The sequence below is a fragment of the Chanos chanos genome, chromosome 4 (assembly GCF_902362185.1).
Source record: "Chanos chanos chromosome 4, fChaCha1.1, whole genome shotgun sequence".
In the NCBI taxonomy this organism is placed as follows: Eukaryota; Metazoa; Chordata; class Actinopteri; order Gonorynchiformes; family Chanidae; genus Chanos; species Chanos chanos.
In genome coordinates this window covers 33,959,532-33,979,437 of record NC_044498.1, presented here as the reverse complement: position 1 = coordinate 33,979,437, position 19,906 = coordinate 33,959,532, and the positions used below count along the sequence as shown (strand labels likewise).

The window sequence follows — 19,906 nt, the reverse complement described above, 5'->3', positions numbered from 1 at the left end:
AGAATGTAAGAGCATGGAGGCAGTGAACCACAGCCCAAGGCAATTTAAAATGAGGAGATGAGAGGTCATGGGATTGTTGCACTTCACAAATATATACGCAAACAGAAAAAGAAAACTAGTTGTCAGATGAAGTGAAGATTTTGGTGACAAAGCTTGTGAGATGATTCTAATGACTATATTCATTATTTTGTATTATTTTGAAGTGTATTGTACCCTTCAAAAAACATGTCTGCCGTCTCCACGCGTATGTTTAATACAAAAGCCTGCATGTGATATACTACAGAAACTCTGTGCATTTTCTTATTTAAAGAAATGTACACATTTAGATTATTAGGAGGAGAGTGTGTTATAAAGAAGGTGTGGTTTTACCAGACTGGCAACTATGGTTCTAATCAGTCTGCAGATTTTAAACTGAATGTAGAAGTCATATATAACGGCAACAGCATGGCTGAGCATTCTCCAGTTGTTTCCCGGGTAAGAGAGGAATTGTGATTGAGGATAACTTGATATTGGTAAATGCATGATGTAATAGGAATTGCATACAATAACATTTGCCAAGATGTTTTTTTTTGTAATTGACAAACTTAACTAATAAGCAGTGGTAAAGATTAATGCTATGATAATCATAACTGTTAAAATTCTTCTCCTTGGCTCACACACCACGGCTCTGAATGGGAACCAGTCGATCACTGATTTATTGGAATCGTGTATTAAGAGTAAACCAGATTTGGAGTAGCATAGTTCATAAATGAATGTTCACAAGACTCTTTTACACCCTGACATTGACCAATGAGTGAAGCTTGTTATTTTAGAATGAGTAGAAATCATTTGATTTCTATCTATCTATCTGTCTGTCTGTCTTTGAAATTTACTCCCCTCATGCAGATACACACACACACACACACACACACACATATATATATGTATATATATCGTATATACTTTTTTTCTGATGAGACTTTCAGTGTATTACTTGCTTTTTCTCATGGCACGTTACAAAGAAATACAGGAATAAAGAAGATGACAACGTCAAGTAATTTACGTTCTTTAGAAATAAAGGTTATCAGATACAAGCATGTTCAATATATCTGATAACTGAGAGAGATGCAGAGGGTCCTCTAGGTCCTGTTCTGTTCCAGATTATGTGTCCAACTTGGAATGCAGATGCTTTTACCTGCTCTGTGTGGTCGACCCTCTGTTTGCTGTGGAAATATGCCATGTACTCTGCAGTGCTTTGGCCCTCAAAAATATTTAGAAGTCTGAAGTACAGAGGTACAGACTTCTTCATATGCAAACACTGGGCTGTAAAATTTGAGCCATATGCCAGGGGACATGGGAATACTCTCTATAACTCTGCTAATAAACACCTAATTTGTGTTGGGAAGAAGTTTTTTGTTGTTGTTTTCATGTGCGATGTCAATGCAGTATTAGAAAATACTTCTCTCTTGCCTCCTTAAAAGGCCATATAATAAATTATGTAAGTGTCTCTCTGAAATGTGTAAAATTGCAATAACAAGCTCGGTGTGTGTTTTTTTTTTTAAGTTCATTTGCCAATATCCAGAATATGTGTCTTTCCTTGACCAGCCTCTAAGATTGTTCCAAGACTTCCTTTCCTGTTTTGCATCTTAATACGCTCGCCTGTCTCTGCTGTCCTTTGCCAAATTTGCACCTCTCATTTTGGAAACAATTTATTAATTTAAATTAAGCACAGACTCCAGTAGACAAATTTCTTGGAATACCAACAGACTCTTTTAGCCTGTACATATGCTTATGAATTTGTAATGAAAGAAGATGGGCTAATCTGCTTCTGTATCTTTTTTTTCCCCCTTTCATCCACAGCTTTGTACTCCATCATCTTGTTCTGTGTCTTCCTTTGGATCCCCTTTGTGTATTTTTATTACGAGGAGAAAGACTATGATAATGGAAACAAGTGTTTGGTGAGCCCTGTTTTCTTCTCTCTGCATTGTTTTACTCCTGCATTTAACCATGTAATGCTCTACTGTTTGGCAGGACTAAAATGCTTAGTAAATGAATGTACATGTAATATGAAATGGTTGTACCAATAAGTGAATGTTAGCATGAAATGTTATGAATGATTACATGTGATTTTATCTAAACACTGAAATCCACTCAAAACTATACCCATAGTTACATCTCAAACAACAACAGAAAAAACCTCAAATACTGTACACACAGTTTATTGGACATTGTCTAGAGGGATGCTGAGAGTGTTTTTTTTTTTTTTAGTGATCTTCTAAGAGGCTCTTTAGATGCACAAGCAGTAACATTAACAGTAACTCTCAAATTATCCCTACAATTCTACTAGACTCTTTCAGTGAAGAGTTACACCGTAGTGAGGTTTGATAGGGTGTTAAAAAAACAAACAAAAAAACACTCCTTTTTCTTACATTTGCACAAAGCACGCATTTGCAAAAATATCCAAATATGTGTTGAGAAGGACACATTACTGATGTGCAGATTAAGTGCTGTGGAGCTCTTTTCTCTTCTGTCAGTTTTTGTGCTGACAGAGGTTTCCTGTTCTCTCACTGCTGAGAAAGATCCCTTTGAAATACCCTGTTCTGAGAAGTAGTGGGAGTGTGATTGTGTTTTTTTTTTTTTTTTTGGTCAGAGATGAGCTGAAACTGGGCACCATGTCATGTCTGTCTCTCAGCGTCCCTCGCTGAATTATTGGATATGAAATTAGACAAACCCAGATTAACCTTATTTCATTGTACTCTAATTATGCTAAGTTGAATTTCTTTCATTACAGCAAGTGAAAAATGCGCTGAAGTACACAATTGGATTTATCATCGTCTGTGCTGCTCTTCTGCTAATTGGGTAAGTATTGGGCCCAGAGGACCCTCGCGAGTGTAGGTGGGGAAATGTGACGATGTCATTATCCTCTGTTAATGAGGGTGGTACTCATCAAAGAAACTGAGGCTTAACTCTGCCACCTGCTCTTTGAAAAACCGGCCATCTCTGATGCCCTTGTGTTCAGGCCTCTATTCAGTACCCAAGGCGAACGGGATAAAGGAATTGTTCTGGTTTGAAGAAGCTGGATCAAAATCTTAGAAACCTGGGAGGTTGCCAGAATAGTGGACTTGAATACTGATGCTTGCTTTTTTTTTTTTTTTGTTAAGATTTTTCTTTGTTAAAATTCTTTCACTGCTTGACCCTTTGTCAGTAGTTCAAGCCATCATTAGTACAACAAGGGACATTTATGCCATGGGTTTTCACTTGCCAACTGATACGCGGGAAACATTCAGACTCGTAGTAATTTGTCAGTCACTATTATAAAGGAACTGTAGATTAAGGATAAGCTGTGAAAATTTACCTGTTTACCTCAAATCTCATAAGATTTGCTTATTCAGGTGTCACAAGGTTCAAACACACAGCAAACCCTAGAGTGCTGCTTCACGTTAATGCACTGTCAGCACATTAAGATCATGTTTTTAACATCCAGAAAAAGTGTCTGGCCTGTTAAGCATTATGTTATTAAAGTTGGTTTTTGGAACTGTGAGCATTTTCATGCTCAAGTTCCAAGTTGCCGCTAATGAAACAGTGGAGTGACATGAACTTTCCTTTTGGAACTTTTTGGAGAGGATTTTAATTGCTCTGGAAGCCTCTGTGCCTAGTGTTTGTCACGTTTGGAGTGGCCTGTTCTCTCCATGATTTAGTAGCTTAACCATGACTCGATGGCTTATCTATAGTGTAATGTGGCCCCAGGCATGTCCCATTTAACCTCAGATTTTCTCTGTTTGTCCTACAGTGCTGCCTAGACAGCATATACATAATGGATTTCTTTGCGACTCTGACAATAACATGCTTTCTGTGTAGGTTATATAATTTAATGTGCTCTCAACCATTAAATAGTGCTCCAGGGGACTTGGAAGGAGAAAAAAGGGGGAAAAAAATGTGTCACTGTCCAAATTTAAAAAGTTGGGATGTGTCTTAGACAGAAGCAATTTGGTCTCCATTTTGCCTTCTTAACCGGCCGGTTGCCCCTCTCTACCAAAGGGGATTGTTCATTGACTCTTGTGATGTGTGACGACATGATAGCTTTTACCCTGAGCGCTTTCTCTTTCTACGTTCCTAGACACTGGTCTTCTATTTTGGTGACGGTTCAATTGTGGACTTTCATGCCCAAATACACTTCTTTTGTTTGCAGCCTTTGATTGGTCCAGGGCCCGGTACGGGAGATCGTAAATAGAACATTGACCTTTTTCCCTTCCATGTATTCTCACTGGATGTGTGGGTTTTTTCTTTTCTTTTTTTTCCTTTGTTTTTTTTTCTTTTTCTTTTGTGACTGCCTTCTGAAGTGACCTAAATACTTGGTACGAGAACCGTTCTCATTTTGAGCTCTAACTGCGGGTCAGATGTAGATAGAGACGTCTGCACAGGGTTTTCAGTGCCAGGAACAGAGATGATTCAAACGTGTACATATTGTTACCGTTTAAGGTGTTTACTCTGAGAAAAACTTTGCCTGTATTGAACCTGTATCGATCAGCTTATGTGTTCCAGCCAAACGAAAAGCTGTAGTAAAAGCGAGTTGTTTCTTAATGTCCCTATTACATTCTCCTGAAAATCACCCTTAGGCTGTTTTGTGTCATTATGTTAATCTCCACTGTTCCTTATTTCCCCTCTTGTATAGTTTAGACAGTTCAGAATGGCATTTATTATTAGTGTCCCCCCCCCTTCCTTTATAGAGTCACCTATTTTGTTTAAATAGAAAATTCCCCATTTCCCAGTTGCTACTTGCTTGTCCATGTGCACAACTACCTTTTCTTGAGTGGCATGTTTACTAATTAACCTGGTGTTTTGATTAATGATCTTATTTGCCTCAAGGTAGTGACTGCTGAGACAGAGCCAGCATAGTTTGGTAAACAATGTGTGAAGTCTTGTTTTTTTTTTTTAAAAGCAAAACAAAACAAAAAACAATGGACGTGTCATCTTTAGGCAGAGAACACCCTTTATGGGAGACCATTTTAGGTCAGCGAAATCATTCATGTGAAGATCATAAACTAAAAGATGAAGGGTAACTTAAAAACAAACAACAGCGACAACAACAACAAAAAAAAAACAAAGTCAGTGTCCTCAGAGATGTGTTTGAGTGTAGGTAGGAGAGTTTGTTTATTTATATTTTGGGTTAAAGTGTTTACTCCTACATATGAGCCTATCTCTGGGAAGATTATGTCCCTGCGGATATAAAATATCATCTATACATTGATTGATGCAGGAAAATCGAGAGCTATGCTTATGAAATATGCCACATCAAAGTTACCAACATAACTGAAGCTCCAGGCGGTTTTTGGAATAAATTTTACTAGAACCAAGTTGAAATTTTTCCCAGATCATACAACGATTTTACAATTTTTAAGGCAAATAACCTGGACTACATATTTTTTCCCCATATTTTGTGAAAGGGCTGGTTCCTACCTATCTGTACCCATTTTAATTTTTTACTAACGAAATGTCCTCGTTATCCATTGCAGGGCCTTTGTTCCTTTGGATGCTCCACCGAATCAAAACTCAACCCAGTGGGAGAAGGTGCAGTACCTGTTTGAAGAGCTGGGAAGCAGTGGTAAATACTCTTTGCTCTTTGAACGATCAGTAGCCGCCTCGCGATTGACACGCGCAGAGAGGTGACAGGAAGGGGTTAGCGAGGGGCCTCCCGTAACGCTCTTCAACAGGAGGTCCACTCACAGAAGCATTGTTGGCGGCGGGGTGATGGACAGGCAAGACATTGGAGCTGTTGGTGCCGCCAAACTGTGTACTCCTCGTGATGTGTGGGGTTGGCAGTGGCGACATTTAGCCTCATCAATGTCAACACACCTCATTGTGAAGGCTGAACTGGCTGTCTGTGGCAGAAAAAAAAAGTGCTGCTTTTCATATGTCATTCTGGACCTTTTCCCCACTGCTAGCCTCTCCAATGGGCTCCATAGCCTTGCTTTCCTTTTACATCCCTTACCTGTGTAGGAAAGGACTGTTTTGTTAAATCACGTTTAATTTGTGTACCTGACTAAATGTGTGGAAATATTTGTGTTTGTGTGGGGATAAAGAAAAGGGAGATTATGTAGTTTATTCGTTTCTCTGGATTTTAAGTGTTTATTTTCCTTTCTTTAATTTGTTTTTGGCCTTTGGGAGGAGCGGTCCAGCGGGCACGCTCGTCTGGGATCATCTCCAAGAGAAGAGACATCAAAACCTTCAGGCCTTGAAGCATCTGGGGATGGGGGCAGGAAGTGAACCCATCTGTTCCCGACTTTTAACCCCGCAGTCTTTCCCTGGCACCCTGGGACAATCTCAGAGATGGGGGTTATGGGGGGTTTTGTAGAGGAGAAAAATGTATGGATCATGCCTTTTCTAATCCACCCCCCCTTTTTTTTCCACGTCGCAGATGGGAGGTTAATTGAGCAAAGGGATGGCACTCCCTGCGATGGCAGCTTCCCGACCTCTTTCCTGCAAATTCCTCATTTAGGCCAGTGGAGCTGTAATGGGGGGAAGGCTCAATGAGGCTTGGCTCTCGACAGACTCACTGTTCTGTGCGACCATTCTCTCGCCTCATAGACATCTGAGTGAAATGCCTCACAAAACTCCTCTGAAGGTCACACATCAAGACCTATCGCTTTTGTTCCTCTTCCTTTTTTTTTTTTCTCCTTTTTTTTTTTTTTTTTCCCAATCCTCAGCAAACCACAGCCTCTAACTTGTCTTGCGTCTTGTGTATGTAATTGCATTTGTGGTTCATGTGAACCGTATGCTCCATTCGACTGTTCTAGGTGAAATCTCTGACAATTTTCACACCTCGCCTTGTTAGGCAGTGTGCTACCTTCACTTTGCATCTGTCCCTGGATGTTCGCTGTCCTCTGTAACTCCTTTTGCCCGCCAGACACAAAAGGCTGCTAAAATCCAGCGTAATCCAATGATAGCCTTGAGTAACTGTGTGAGTCGACTTGACAGTGCCTCACCCTTAGAGAGGTCTTAGAGCTGTCACATCTCTCCAGCCTGCCCTGCCAAACCATTTTAATGAATAAAAACCAAAAGTGAATTTTTCTGTACCCAAAAAAAAAAAAAGAAAAAAGAAATGATAATAATAATGACGCGTTGAAAAAGGGCTTGTTTGTCATAATCAGTACCTGAGCAGAGGCTGATGGGGAAAAACGCTCCATTACCTCTATGAATCGATGGTCGCTCCGCTGTAGCAGGAGTCGCCTGCTGCTCTCATCCTTGTGCCGCCCCCCCCCCCCGCCCCCCCGCATCTCGATTCCGGCGCGTAATGGATGTCTTCTGGGTTGTGCGCGTCAGCTGAGAGGGGTCAAACGCTCCCCTCTGAGACACGAGCGTGTGTCCAGGAGTGTCCACGTCTGCTCTTTTAGCCCCTTGCAATCAGCTAAGTGTGCGACAAACTTCAAGATACATTGTCAGTAGGGAGTGCGCTCTCATCTCTATGGTCTTCTTAATGACTGTATATTTTCATGAAGGAGTAATGGGTCAGTTAGATAATTTATTGGGTTTATTCTTGGAAATCCAGGTTTTCATTTTTTTTTTTTTCCCTTTGCATTTCAGTTCTGTATGCAGCAGGCAAAGAGACCGAACACAAATCACTCCAGTTAGTTGCATGGCTCAAGAAAAGTTCAAGAAAAGAGGGTGTTTTCAGTTGTGAGACTGCTGAAGATTCTTGTCCGGGGAAAAAAAAAAAAGGAGTCGTCGCATAATTATGCAGCAGAGTTCAGACTGAGACTCCACTCAGACAGACTGTTTTTGCTCTCTGACCTGCCTCCCTCCCCATGCGGAGCTGGATGAAGAGATGCAGGGAGTGGCTGAACTGAAAATCAGAAAGAGCATGATGTGTGACCGTATAAGTGTTGTGACACAAGAGAACTAATCCATTCATTTACAGCCATCAGAAAGAGTTGGTAGTTACATGATACAAGCATATTTACACACAAGCATACACGTTTATTTACTCTTTAACAGTGCGCTGACGTACGTGTAAACAGACGCTTCTTAAATGTCACAATCAAGTTTTATTTATTTATTTACTTATAAATGCTTCTCTCTGCGCCTGTCTGTCGTTCCCTCAGTCGGGTTTTAGGTTTTCACTCAGACTGTTACCCGCACGTTGACTTTAGTTTGCCAACATATCTGCGCGACTCTATCATGGCAATGAACAGCGGCGTGCCGCGGCTAAAGGGGCTCTTTAATAAACACGTCTCTGTGGTAGTCGCCTCAGTGTACACAAGCCTGAGGGGCTCTATGCTCAGGCTGATAAGGGCCTCCTCTCTCCTGCACGCCTGGAATCAGGCTTCTGCAGATGTGGAGCGTTGCCGATAATAGACAATATATTCTCTGTCTAATCCCCGGAAAATCTTCTCAAGGAGCCAAGAGAAGAGGCAGCAAACATTGGTCCCCCATACTTTTTTTTTTGTGGCTAGTTCATAAACAGAGCTCTCTCTCTCTCTATGCAGAACACGCAACTATTGTCTCCACAAACCACGCTTGCCACTTAACAAAGGCGCAAAGATCACAAAGGAAAACACCTATTCAAATGTTAATGCTCATCGCAGCTGTCTGACATCAAAGCTTGTTTCTCTTGCGATACAGTAGAGAGCAGGTATATTATTCATCTTCATTTCCTCCCTCACTGTCTTCTGTTTTTTTTTTTTTTCAAGGCCCGTAGTGGGTGGCACATGCACTACACTTTATATTTTCTGAAGAAGGATGTGTCAGTCTTAGTGAAGAACAGGGGGAGAAAAAAGGAACAGGCATTTTCTTTTTTTTGTGTTGTTCGTTTGATGCCAGTCCCATAGCAGCAGCCGTAGTGTGAAGGGGGGAGGGGGTATGGCCCCCACTGCGCTTGGCATGCTGAGCTCTGCTGGACTGATGCTGGGGGGCTTGTGGGAGAACGCCCGCCTGCTCTCATCTCGGTCCCTCCGACAGGTGGCATCCTAACGGGGAGTGCGATGGCGGTCACTTCTCATCAATCTGCCTCATCTGGCCTCTGCTCTGACAGCTGGCAAAGTGCCCTCTCCATTTCTCCTCACGCCTGCCAATGGCCTTCCGCCATCTCCATCACCGACGACACAGGAGAGCTGAGGAACATGCTCCCACATACATACTGATGCAACATGTATGCACACACACACACACACACACACACGTACACACGTACAAAGAACCTGTTCCTTTGACAGAACTGAGGACAATCTAACGCGTGATGTCTCTTCAGAGAGATTTTTCTTTTCTTTTTCTTTCTTTTTTTTTTTTTTTTTTCTTAGTACCTCTGAATGTTTGCTGCATTTCATTTTTGAGTTGAGCTGTTCTGAGGGTAAATGCTTTGGTGACCTTTCTGTGACAGCCTCTTACTAGAAATGGGTAAAACAAAAAAAAAAAAAAAGAAAAAAAAAAAAAAGATGGAAGTAAAGTACATTGAAAAATTTCCCTTGAGGATAAACTGCTCTATGTCTGGCATAAGACCAACCTTTAGCAGAACTGCTCGTCCAGTCGCCTTCACTCATAAAAGTCCCTTCTCCCTCCTGCAGATGGCCTGGCTGCCCTGTCTTTCTCCATCAGCTCCCTGACCTTGATTGGCATGCTGGCAGTGATCACTTATACGGTGAGTGGACGGAGGGGTGGGTTGGAGGGGGAAGGGGGAGGGACCAAGGGCCTGCTACCGCTCCATTGATTTGCATGTGTTGGTGAGAGTCTTAACTGCTCTCGGAACAGAGGTACTCTGTGCTAAGGGAGAGGATCCAAAGTTATTGCTTCAACAGCTTAAAGGGACACAGCCTGTTTTCCGCTCGACTTCAAAAAGCATGAGCCCGATCAGTCGAGCGCTGAAGACATAGACAGATTGTCTGAACATATGCTGCCCCCAAAATAAATCTTTAGACCGTTTTATTTTTATTTAGTTATTTATTTAATTTTTGTAACTTTGTTATGTTTGTATCGACATAAGGTTAACCCGGTTATGCATTCAAGCTGTAAATGTGCTTTGTTAATTATGATGCATAATGGAGTTTAAAATCGCTCTCGATTCAGGTGGTTCCTTTAAAAAAAAAAAAAGTGCCTGCGGAAAAGTTCTCGGCCTTGCTTAAAAACGAGATGCAAACTTTCCCCCATTAAATGCACCGCTTTCTACACATTTAACTGAGGGACCTATGCAAACCCTCTCACGGAAGAATGTTTTGAATCAAAGACAGTGGGAATGATTGAACGTGCTCTCAACGTTAGTAATGTTTTGTGATTCTTGCGTTTCGGCCTTCGATCGCTCACGTCTGCACGGCTTGTCGGCTCTCACCTGTGTGGTGGAGGAGACGTTGGCATGATGTATACGTTTTCACTGCCTGCCCCTTTATCCACCACCTATTTATATATCTCTGACTCAAAAGTCATTAATATATGCCTGTATTTTGATTTCCTCAGCATACTGTAGCTGTCTGGGTTTTTTTTTCCTTCAGATAAGAAAAATAGACTGCAGCGTAACACTCGTTAATGTCGTCCATTTTTCACAGCTGCTATCACGGTAACTAGACTGTGAACATCTCAAGGGTTTCTGCGTCAGGGTGGGAGAAACATGGACTAATGTCTTCTAGGGATAGACGAATAAATAAATAAATAAATAAATAAATGATATCAACCCAGGGACGAAATGGCTGCGGTGAATGTCGGGATCTATCCAGTTCCTGTCAAATTCAAAGCCGTAGCAGAGAATTACACCACAATTTAAGGCGCTGCTTTTGGTAAATAATGCACACAAGCAAATGACAAAGTTACAGAGCCTGTCTCCCTTTAGGAGTAATCCTCCTTGACAAGCCCTATGTCAGTGTGCTGCACTGCAGCAAGCAGGGCCGATGCAAAGAGTGGATAATTACCCCAACACTCTGACGCGGGGTAATGCACTTGGCTTCCCTCTGACCCCATGTTGTTAAAGGCTTCAAGAGGGGGCCTGCGGAAACCAAGGCTCCTAGTGCGCCTTTGTTTTTGATGTTTCATAGTTGTGGTGTGAAGACTTGTAATCAATCAAAGAAAGCCTTGTGAAAAATGCCAACAGCCCCAAGTTCTCTCTTTCACTCTGTTAGATTCAAAACTCTCTTTCACTTCTCTCTCTCTAGCTCGCTCTCTTTCCTATCTCTCTTTCTTTCTCTCACTTTCTTTTTTTTCAGCTGCTCTCTCTCATCTTCTTTTACTCTCAAACCCCTCACCCTCCCCTCCCCACCCTCACCCCCCAATCCTTGCGTTCGATGAAAGAGTGTGTTATGCATCTTTCCAAAGAGGAGCCCTTATTCCACCAATCCCATGTTCTCCATGTTTCCATGGTGATGGGTGATTTATCATATAGAGCTATGTGTTATTATTATGCATGATTAACCTAATGGAATCTAAGTGATGGGGCCCTGCATGCAGCAGAAATGTTGTCCAGGACTAGAGGGTTAATTTATCACCAGACTTTGTGCCGAGGTGGCCACTCACTGTTAATTCAAACAACTGGCTGTGATGTAAACTCTGTATAACAACACTACGGCTGGATGCACTTTACGTAAATGCAAGAGCAAGCAGGTCTCACCTTTGCTGTGTTTTGTTTCCCCTTTTGGCTAACACAACACTTTCTGAGGTGCAGACAAATTAATATTCAACCAATACCGACACAAACGCGTCTTGCCTTTTAATCAGCATCCAAACTACCATATGGTTAAGGCAAGGAAAACAAACCCGTTTGTCCAAGCGTGAATGGCTTGCACTCTAAAACGCCTTTATTAGAAATCATTACACCACATCTCTAAAGTGTTAGTTCAAAGTGTAACTTTTCTCTGTCCTTTTTACTTTAATCGTTAGACTTTAGCATAAGGGTCTGATATGCTAAGCTTTAACACTGCTTTCCAGTTTGCACTTGCTCTGTATGAAAGGGATGGAAATCATTGATCAAAAAAAAGGAGGACAAGAAAAAAGGGAATGTTCAAATAACTACAGAATTATGATTCTTATGGTTTCTTATAACTCCTTAAACACAGAAAAATATTGCTGAGGGAAGTAGTCATGGGTTCGGTAAAGTTGCGCTGAGCTGACCGAAGTATTTCTGAACGTGCCCTAAATATGGCTTATGCTGACTGAACTCTGGTCTGTTCTCATAGAACAAACTGTGCAGTTCTCATGGAACAAAATGTGCAGTTCAACATAGTTGTACATGTCGATCTCTCTCGTTTTAGGAAAAGTTGTGCCTTTGTCTGCATTTGAAATGCTGTTTGACAAAAGATGGCCGGAAATTCTAACACAGTCTGCCCTGAAAAGAGCAGAGATGCTTGTTCCTCATGCAGAGTGGCTTTGTGTAAATAGCATTAAAATTTGCCAGATTCTCCTGACCTCCATAGAAATAGGATCGGATCATTGTTTGAACCAAAACTGAACTAAACTCTTCTTTTTCTCTGTATTGTTTGGATTCTCAGTGGTTCAGCAGGTGATCCCCCTTTGTCTTTTCTATTTCTACAACACTAGATTGGCTGACATTTTGAATTTTTTTTCAAAACAGAGAATCAACTAGCCACAGACTTATCTAGTCTTAAGCCATTTGCGTAGTTTTCACAAAAAGAAGAATTGGAGTAATTAAAAAAAAACATGCTAATTAAACCTCGTGAATGTGGCTGGCCTGACCAAATCTGTATGTTTCATTAATGTATTTGGCTGATGTAACCAAACATGGTATACATGTACTCTATATGATTGTAATCCAGACTGTGAAACTGTATGCATGTTGGTCACCATGTGGCTCTATAATAGCGCAGCAATAAAAATGTCTGTAACTCCAAAGCGGTTAATCCACTGGATTTACAGCTTTGCACACTTCCCCTTATAGACATAACAGTAATAGAGTTTATATATTTTTGTAATATTCGTCCAATAAAATGCACAGCAGAGGAAAATTTCATAATTGGTGCTGCCTGTTTGGCCTATGGTAATCACTGATTGCAGCTTTTCAGTTTTTTTCATTTTTAACCTTAGGAATTAGAAGGCCCCTCTCTTATATTCTGACACTTTTATTGACTTGTTGACAGACTTTTAGCCCCACACAGAGGTGATTTTCAAGGTGCTTCCGTCTCCACGGCATTGGGCCTTCTTTATCGCTGTATGTTATCAGGTGAAAGAGAGCGTTTCTTACCTGACCGTATCTCACATCCTGCTCAAAGTCAACCTTTCAGGTCCAGACCGATAGCGCTCACGTTCGTGGCGCATCTTTGAAAGCTCACTGCCAGGCCTAACAGCCAAACCTTCATTTTCAAGAGTGCGTCTCCCTCTCTGTGCATTTCCTTTGGAAACATATGTTAATGCTCCACCGTTTATCACAGAGATATGCGAGCAGAATCCATTTAATACACCTCAACTCTTCATTTTGCCTTTGGTGTGACATTACAATGAAAATTATTGGCCGAGCTAACTTTTTAATGTGATTGTAATATTTGCATATGCATATGAGCGTATATCATGCAGTACTGTAGCACGTTTGGAGCGTGCATTTTCACACTGCGCCCACCCAATACCGGGTCTGGACCGTCATGATTTAAAAGCCTGGCTCTCCTGGCTGACTTACAGCTCTCACGGCTCACCCTCCGCGTGGTGCCCCACCTCTCCCTCACTCTTAAATCTCCAGCCTGAACACGCTGATGCCCGATGAGAAGGTGAAGAAGATTCATTTTCCCTGATTTAATCATATGCCGGTAAATTGACCTGGGAGAACGAGGCCTCGGGATGCACCTGAAGGACCACTTAAGAAGTGCTCCCCTTATCTTCATCTGAACCTCTTTTTTCATTCTTCATCCTCCTCTCTCCCCTGATCTTTTCCTTTCTTCTTCTTTTTTTTTTTTTTTTTTTATCTTTTTGGCTTGTGTAAAATAGTCTCTTCACACAAGACTGCTATTCTTAGGCGCTGTTTTTTGCCCCCTCACAGTCATTTGAAGTTTGTGGTTTCGAGCATCATTAGATGGAAACAAATGTAGAGGTGTTGAGTAAGTCAGATCACAGTAACGTTTGGATGTCACTATAGCAAGCAGTACACACCTGTGTTCTTATGGCAATCTGATCCACATCTGCCTGCAGCAGGTAATTTGACAGTGCTTTATTTGGAAAGCACACGTAAATAGAATTAGTCTCCAGTAAAATGAGTTTGTAATGTATTAGTTTTTAATTTACAATTAATTTACAATTCCTGACAAAAATAGCCAAATAAGAACAAAAACAAAACAATGTCACTGCATGGACTTTTACCAATTAATGTTGATAGAAAGAATTTGTTCCCGTATAGAACTTGCAGATTTACTTTGTTCTCCTGCAACGACAAATTTTCAGCAGAGTGCATTTCAGGTTACTCATAACTTTTTAATTCTTTTTTTTTTTTTTTTTTTTGACTCAACTTCCAAAACCCCAAAATACCTCTGCAGCTTTAATCATAAGACGTAACCTGTAGGGGGCAGGATGTTCCTTGGGAACAAGAGATTAACAGACCAGCCTGTTGATAGTGGTGGTGGTGGAAAACCATTAATGTTCTGTCTCCATATTTAGTCTGTGAGCACTGAGGGAGAAAGCATTTCCAGATACACCCAGATCCTCCTTGCATTATTTGTGCTCAATTGATCTCTTTATGGAGATCATAGTGCATATAATCATTGGGGAGTATTTTGGAGCTAAGGATTTTCTCCTTTGCTGTGCAAAAGCTTGCTGAAATGTACTATTCATGAAGTATTTTCTGTGAAGTTGATATTACATCATTAGCGTACTGTATTTCGCTGTTATTGCCTCAATATTTGCATAGTTATGTTCCTTCTTTTGCCAGTGTAAGGAAAAAGCATTCATTAGATGTTATTTAATTTACCTTTACTACAGCATTAAAACCACCGTTTATATTATGTGTTTCTAAAGAGAAGCATGGTTTGGTTAATATAACTGAAACATAGTTCATACTCTTTATTTATCTAATGTTAAGCGTTTTAATTACACTCAGTAATGCAAAATAAACTTGCTACATTTTCAAAAGAAAGAGAGAGTTCCTAGCCAAGAGCTAGCCAAATGTTTCATGTTGTATCTGAGACCACCTCCTTCCTGCACTTTCCTCCTTTCCCCTCCTCCTTTTCTTTCTTTCTTTCTTTCTTTCTTTCTTTCTTTCTCTCTCTTTTTTTTTGAACAAAGACTTGCCTTGTGCAAGGGGGTCCGTATGTCCGTATTTTTTTTGCCCCCTCTCTCACTCCCAGGCTTTCCCTCCCTCTGATGAAATCCCTCCTAATGACTTTGATTCTCTAGTCTTTTTGGTCGTGTGCTAATGCTGCTCTCCTTCTCCTCAGCCCATTTTTTTTCTCCCTTCTCCTCAACCTCCGTGGTGATTGGAGTCTTGCGCCTCAGGTCTTATTTTCCAATCAGCGCAGAACACACCTGTTTTGTTTAGCTTATTTCTTTTTCTTTTTCTTTTCTTTTCTTTTTTTTTTTTTTTGAATCATGCCTGTCAGACTCTGGAGCAGAGAGTGCTCCACCAGGGATGCAGGACAGCTTCTCCTTTTATGAGAAGTGCTTGGTATTCGGGACATGCTCCGGCCTTAAGAGCCTCATGATTCATTGCAGGGGGCGACATAGCCCATAGCAGAGATCCACAGCACGGACTAATAATAGTACAGGCTGCATTCACATCCCCTGTGACTCCCGTAATGCTAGCTAACACTCAAAAGACAGTAAAAGTTGTTTAAAGAGAGAGAGAGGGAGAGTGAGAGAGAGAGATATGTACAACATTTCCTTGTTCAAAAGAAACCTAAAAGAAAGGTCAAACTCAGCTGGCCCACAGAATAGTCTAATTGTACGAAATTCATGCTTACTTTATTATGAAAGCTCACAGTGGCAGCAACCCGGGGTCTGCATTTTGCTTGTGCCCCTCAGAAAAAGAGAGAGAGAGAGAGAGAGAGAGAGAGAGAGCCTGCTCCTTTATTCTCAGCTGTATTGATTTGCCACCACTCGGATATTGAAGATGGTCCTCATTTTTAATTAAAGTTCACACACCTCATATAGTGCCTGCTAGGAGGCTCCCAGCCTGAGCAACACTTGACTGCACCACAGAGTCCCTGAGTCCCTTTTGCTGGGAGGGGAAATGCCTATTGATGTGCGCTGGGGTATTTAAATAACGTCTGATTTATAGCATTTATAAAGCTGCACCGCAGCAGCCTTTTGTGCAGAGTCATATCATTATTTATTTCCTGACATGAGCTCTGATCATGTTTGAGACTGCAGAAATGCGCTTGCCACCTCTCACTTGGCTAGGGGTTGGAGTACCATCACTGGGGGGCAGTGTTTGGCTAGAAATTGCTCTGGAGAGCTGTAAAGCTAACCACACATCTCCACTCAAAATGGTCGCTGGGTGCATTCTCTCTCTCTCTCTCTCTCTCTCTCTCTCTCTCTCACACACACACACACACACACACAAGTGCTGTGCTTTCTCTAAATGACACCATTTAAAAAGGGCTCTTTTATGAAAGCGATGGTTCAAAAGGCCACTGGTTATAATGACTGTGTTTAGTTCTCATGTGTTGATAGATATGTGTTGTTTTATGTGTGTGTATGTGGACAGGAGAGTGAGCAGACATGTGTATATTGACATGCTTTGCTCTGATGAATGAAAGCAGTGCTTCATTGGACTTCAATGTTCTTTGTCAGGCATATGGAATGTCGGTGCTACCGCTGAACCTCATTAAAGGCACACGCAGCATTGTGTACGAGAGGCTGGAGAACACAGAGGACATCGAAGAGGTGGAACATCAGATAGAAAAAATCAAAGCCAAGGTCTGTGCCCTTTCCCATGGCCTGAAATGCAAAACATCTGCACACTTTAGCTCTCCAACTCTGTTCTCTCTTTGGTGCATAGTCCAGCTGAATTTCTTAAACTTGGCTGTTTGCTTAGTTTGTAGAAAATTTCTCTCCAAGTCAGGATGTTTTTTTCTTCCTTGTACGGACCGTTTGCTTGCTCCTCTCAGTGTGAGGATGGTCGACCTCTCTCCATGCGAGACAGGAGGAACATGCAGGAACTGGAGGCCAAGCTACAGGTGCTCCGTCGCCGGGGGAGACACCTGGAGATAGCAGAGCGTAACTGTTGCACTAAAGTGGGGACCGCCCTTCGACCCATAAAGGTAAGTGCCCTTTGGTCTGCTTCTGCTGTCTTTGCACTTGATCTTTTCCCTCTGTTCTCTCACCTTTTTACTCTTTCTCTTAGTGATTCCAGGTCAGTGTTCTTTGTCAGTGCATAATTAGTAGTGTATAACTAAATCCTAATTATACTTTTAGGGTCAAAGACATAATAAAAGGTGCTATGCTAAAGTAAATAACCCTGTTGACCCAGCTGAACTCCACAACGGAGCTGATTTAGTATTCTATAGGAATGCCATAGGCAGGATTTCCATTAAAAGCTCCACATGGCGTGACTGGTAAATACTGATGCAGTTTGATTGACCTGCCACTCAATTCTGCTAGATTGCAGACCAGGGAGTTCCAGAGTGGCTACCGGTTCGGACTGTATTGTACTCTGACAGTGCTCATAACTGGTTGATTTTGGGTTTTTTTTTGGCTGCATCAAGTGGTTCCTGAATTTTGTAATTGCTTTTGCCACATAGCGACTTCATTGTGCTGTAACAGTAAATTAGTAAATTAAACACATACACTTAGTTCCCAGAAATGCCTTCAACAGAACAGCATATAACTGAACCAACAACCTCTGAAACAATGAGAAGCGCAAAACTTATATTACGGTCTGTGTTATGCATTTTTTTCTGTAAGCGGAGATGAATTGCTCCAGAATTATAGCTCTGTTGGCGTGGAAAACTTGTGATGGGGGAGGTGTGAATTTGATTAATTTTCATTATGACTTTGAGGCAACACTTATGCATATGTGATGACTTCATTTCACAGCTTAGGCGAATGAGTAGCTTAAAAAAAAGGCAAACAAACAAAAAAACCCATTAAAACCCCAAAACCTTTCATATGTCAAAGAATTATTGTGACTAGATAAATGGTCATAATTTGAATTTAGCCTAATATTTTAGTTTTAGTTTTAGTTTTAGTTCAGTTGTAATTTTTTTCCTTTTTAGTTTTTTTTCATTCTGATTACTTTAGGAGTACCTGTAAACCTATGATGTTCATCTGCCTATTGGAATTTCATGTGAGTGTAGGAATGTGTCGGTGTGATGACCCTTTGCACTATTGTCTAAGTCTTAACTGATAGACTTATTCATTGATTAAACAAATTAATTTTTTTCTTAATTGTAAAATATGTTATTCTGCCCCCAAATAACAATAGACATTTTTTTTTCCTTGTGTCTCATTTGCTGGTTTGTCTGATCCATTTCTTCATCTATCTCCATTGTGTGCACTGCACAGGAGGGGTCCTTTAGCTCCGGATTTACACACCCAACAGCTACGGCAAAAAGTGTGCCGTAAACTCAGGGGGGTCTCTAATGATGGTCCCCAGCCTCTAATTTACACCCAAACGAGATGGGAACTTGACTTACCCCCCTTGGAGCTAGCGAGAAATGACATGCTGAGCTATGGGGAAATTCTTTGTCCATATCCATCTCCAGAGTTTTCCTTCAGGCTTCAAAACCAGCCTCCAGTGCACTGCCATAGAACAACATCTTGGTTCTTGTTCATATCCCTTTTCCACCGACATGTCGTGGGTTCCATTCTGGTTCGCGCACCAAATTTTGAATAGTTTGGAGCATTTTAACTAAAAATAAATTGCTTCAGAACCTGAAAAGTTGGTTCCCAGCTGGAACCAAAAAATAGCTGTTCTTTCCAGTGTGAACTCGTGACATCATCAGTGGGCTTGTCATTCATTTACATTCGTGTAGGCTATACATCTGCAAAGAAAACTTTTTCACATATCATTCATCTTGTTGTTTACATCTTCTATGCATTATTAGTTGGTCCGTGGTTGGTTTGATTTTTGGATGAAAACAAATATCTGCAATAACAAAAGCTCGCAGGTAATCAATCCACCATCTTGCTACAACCGCTTACTTCCATTGTGCATTGTGCAATGCCCTCCGATGACGATGGATCCTTGTTTACAATGGTTCCACTCAAAACTGGTGGAAATGCGGACAGGTTCACTAGAGGGCACCAAGGTTGAAAGAATCCTGAATGGAACGGGTTCAAGAACCCATTCCCTCTTGGTGGAAAAAGGGTATCAGTCTTCCCTGTGTGAGGACCTGCTTTCTGGCCATAAACACCAGAACCATTGGACCTTTTCCCCATTCCTGTTACTGCCAAGGGATCATGGTCACTGCTGTCATGTCTATACGTAGCATCTTCAGTTCATGTACCACATAAGCTATGAAACTATTTTGGTTGGTTTGTTTCTCAGAATAAAAGCACCACAATTCAATAAGTTTATTTCATTTGTAGAGTGAGGGTGAAAATCAGCTATAACTACCTAAATGATGCAAAAAGCTGTAAAAAAGTATGTTTTTCTTGTACAATTGGACATAACAGTAAGAACATAGAACCTTAACAAATAGCAATTGATACAACAGCAACATCAAAGACATGAAGAAAGAGTGAATCTCAAGAAACTTGCAAATCCACAAATAAAAAAGTAATAAAAGTAATTAATAAATAGGAACAAATAAGGCGTAAGCTTGAGCAGTCAGTCTCTCTTATCCTCCATGTGTCCGATATTTATCTATATTTGTATATTTTATACTATTTTTGTATATATTTATCTATATTTGTATGTATTATACTACTCACAATGTAAACATATTATATTTACATATTTATCATTTATATATTTATCATTATTCAACAGTAGGAGGCTTTTGTTTGCAAGATGTGCTAAGAGATCTCTTGCACACCGTACAATTCTCAGGGGCCTTATTCTGACTGCATTGGTTCACCT

At 41.0% G+C, this 19,906-nt stretch overlaps 1 protein-coding gene across 1 annotated transcript in view; it reads left to right on the top strand.

The window, feature by feature from the left end:
• lmbrd1 (LMBR1 domain containing 1) overlaps positions 1 to 19,906 on the top strand; it is a 58,618-nt gene that overhangs the window by 15,455 nt on the left and 23,257 nt on the right. Inside the window, exons 4-9 of the mRNA XM_030771498.1 lie at positions 1,840 to 1,937; positions 2,771 to 2,838; positions 5,493 to 5,581; positions 9,537 to 9,610; positions 16,675 to 16,800; positions 16,992 to 17,144. Of these exons, the coding sequence (XP_030627358.1) occupies positions 1,840 to 1,937; positions 2,771 to 2,838; positions 5,493 to 5,581; positions 9,537 to 9,610; positions 16,675 to 16,800; positions 16,992 to 17,144 (608 nt within the window). The remainder of the gene's footprint in view (positions 1 to 1,839; positions 1,938 to 2,770; positions 2,839 to 5,492; positions 5,582 to 9,536; positions 9,611 to 16,674; positions 16,801 to 16,991; positions 17,145 to 19,906) is intronic.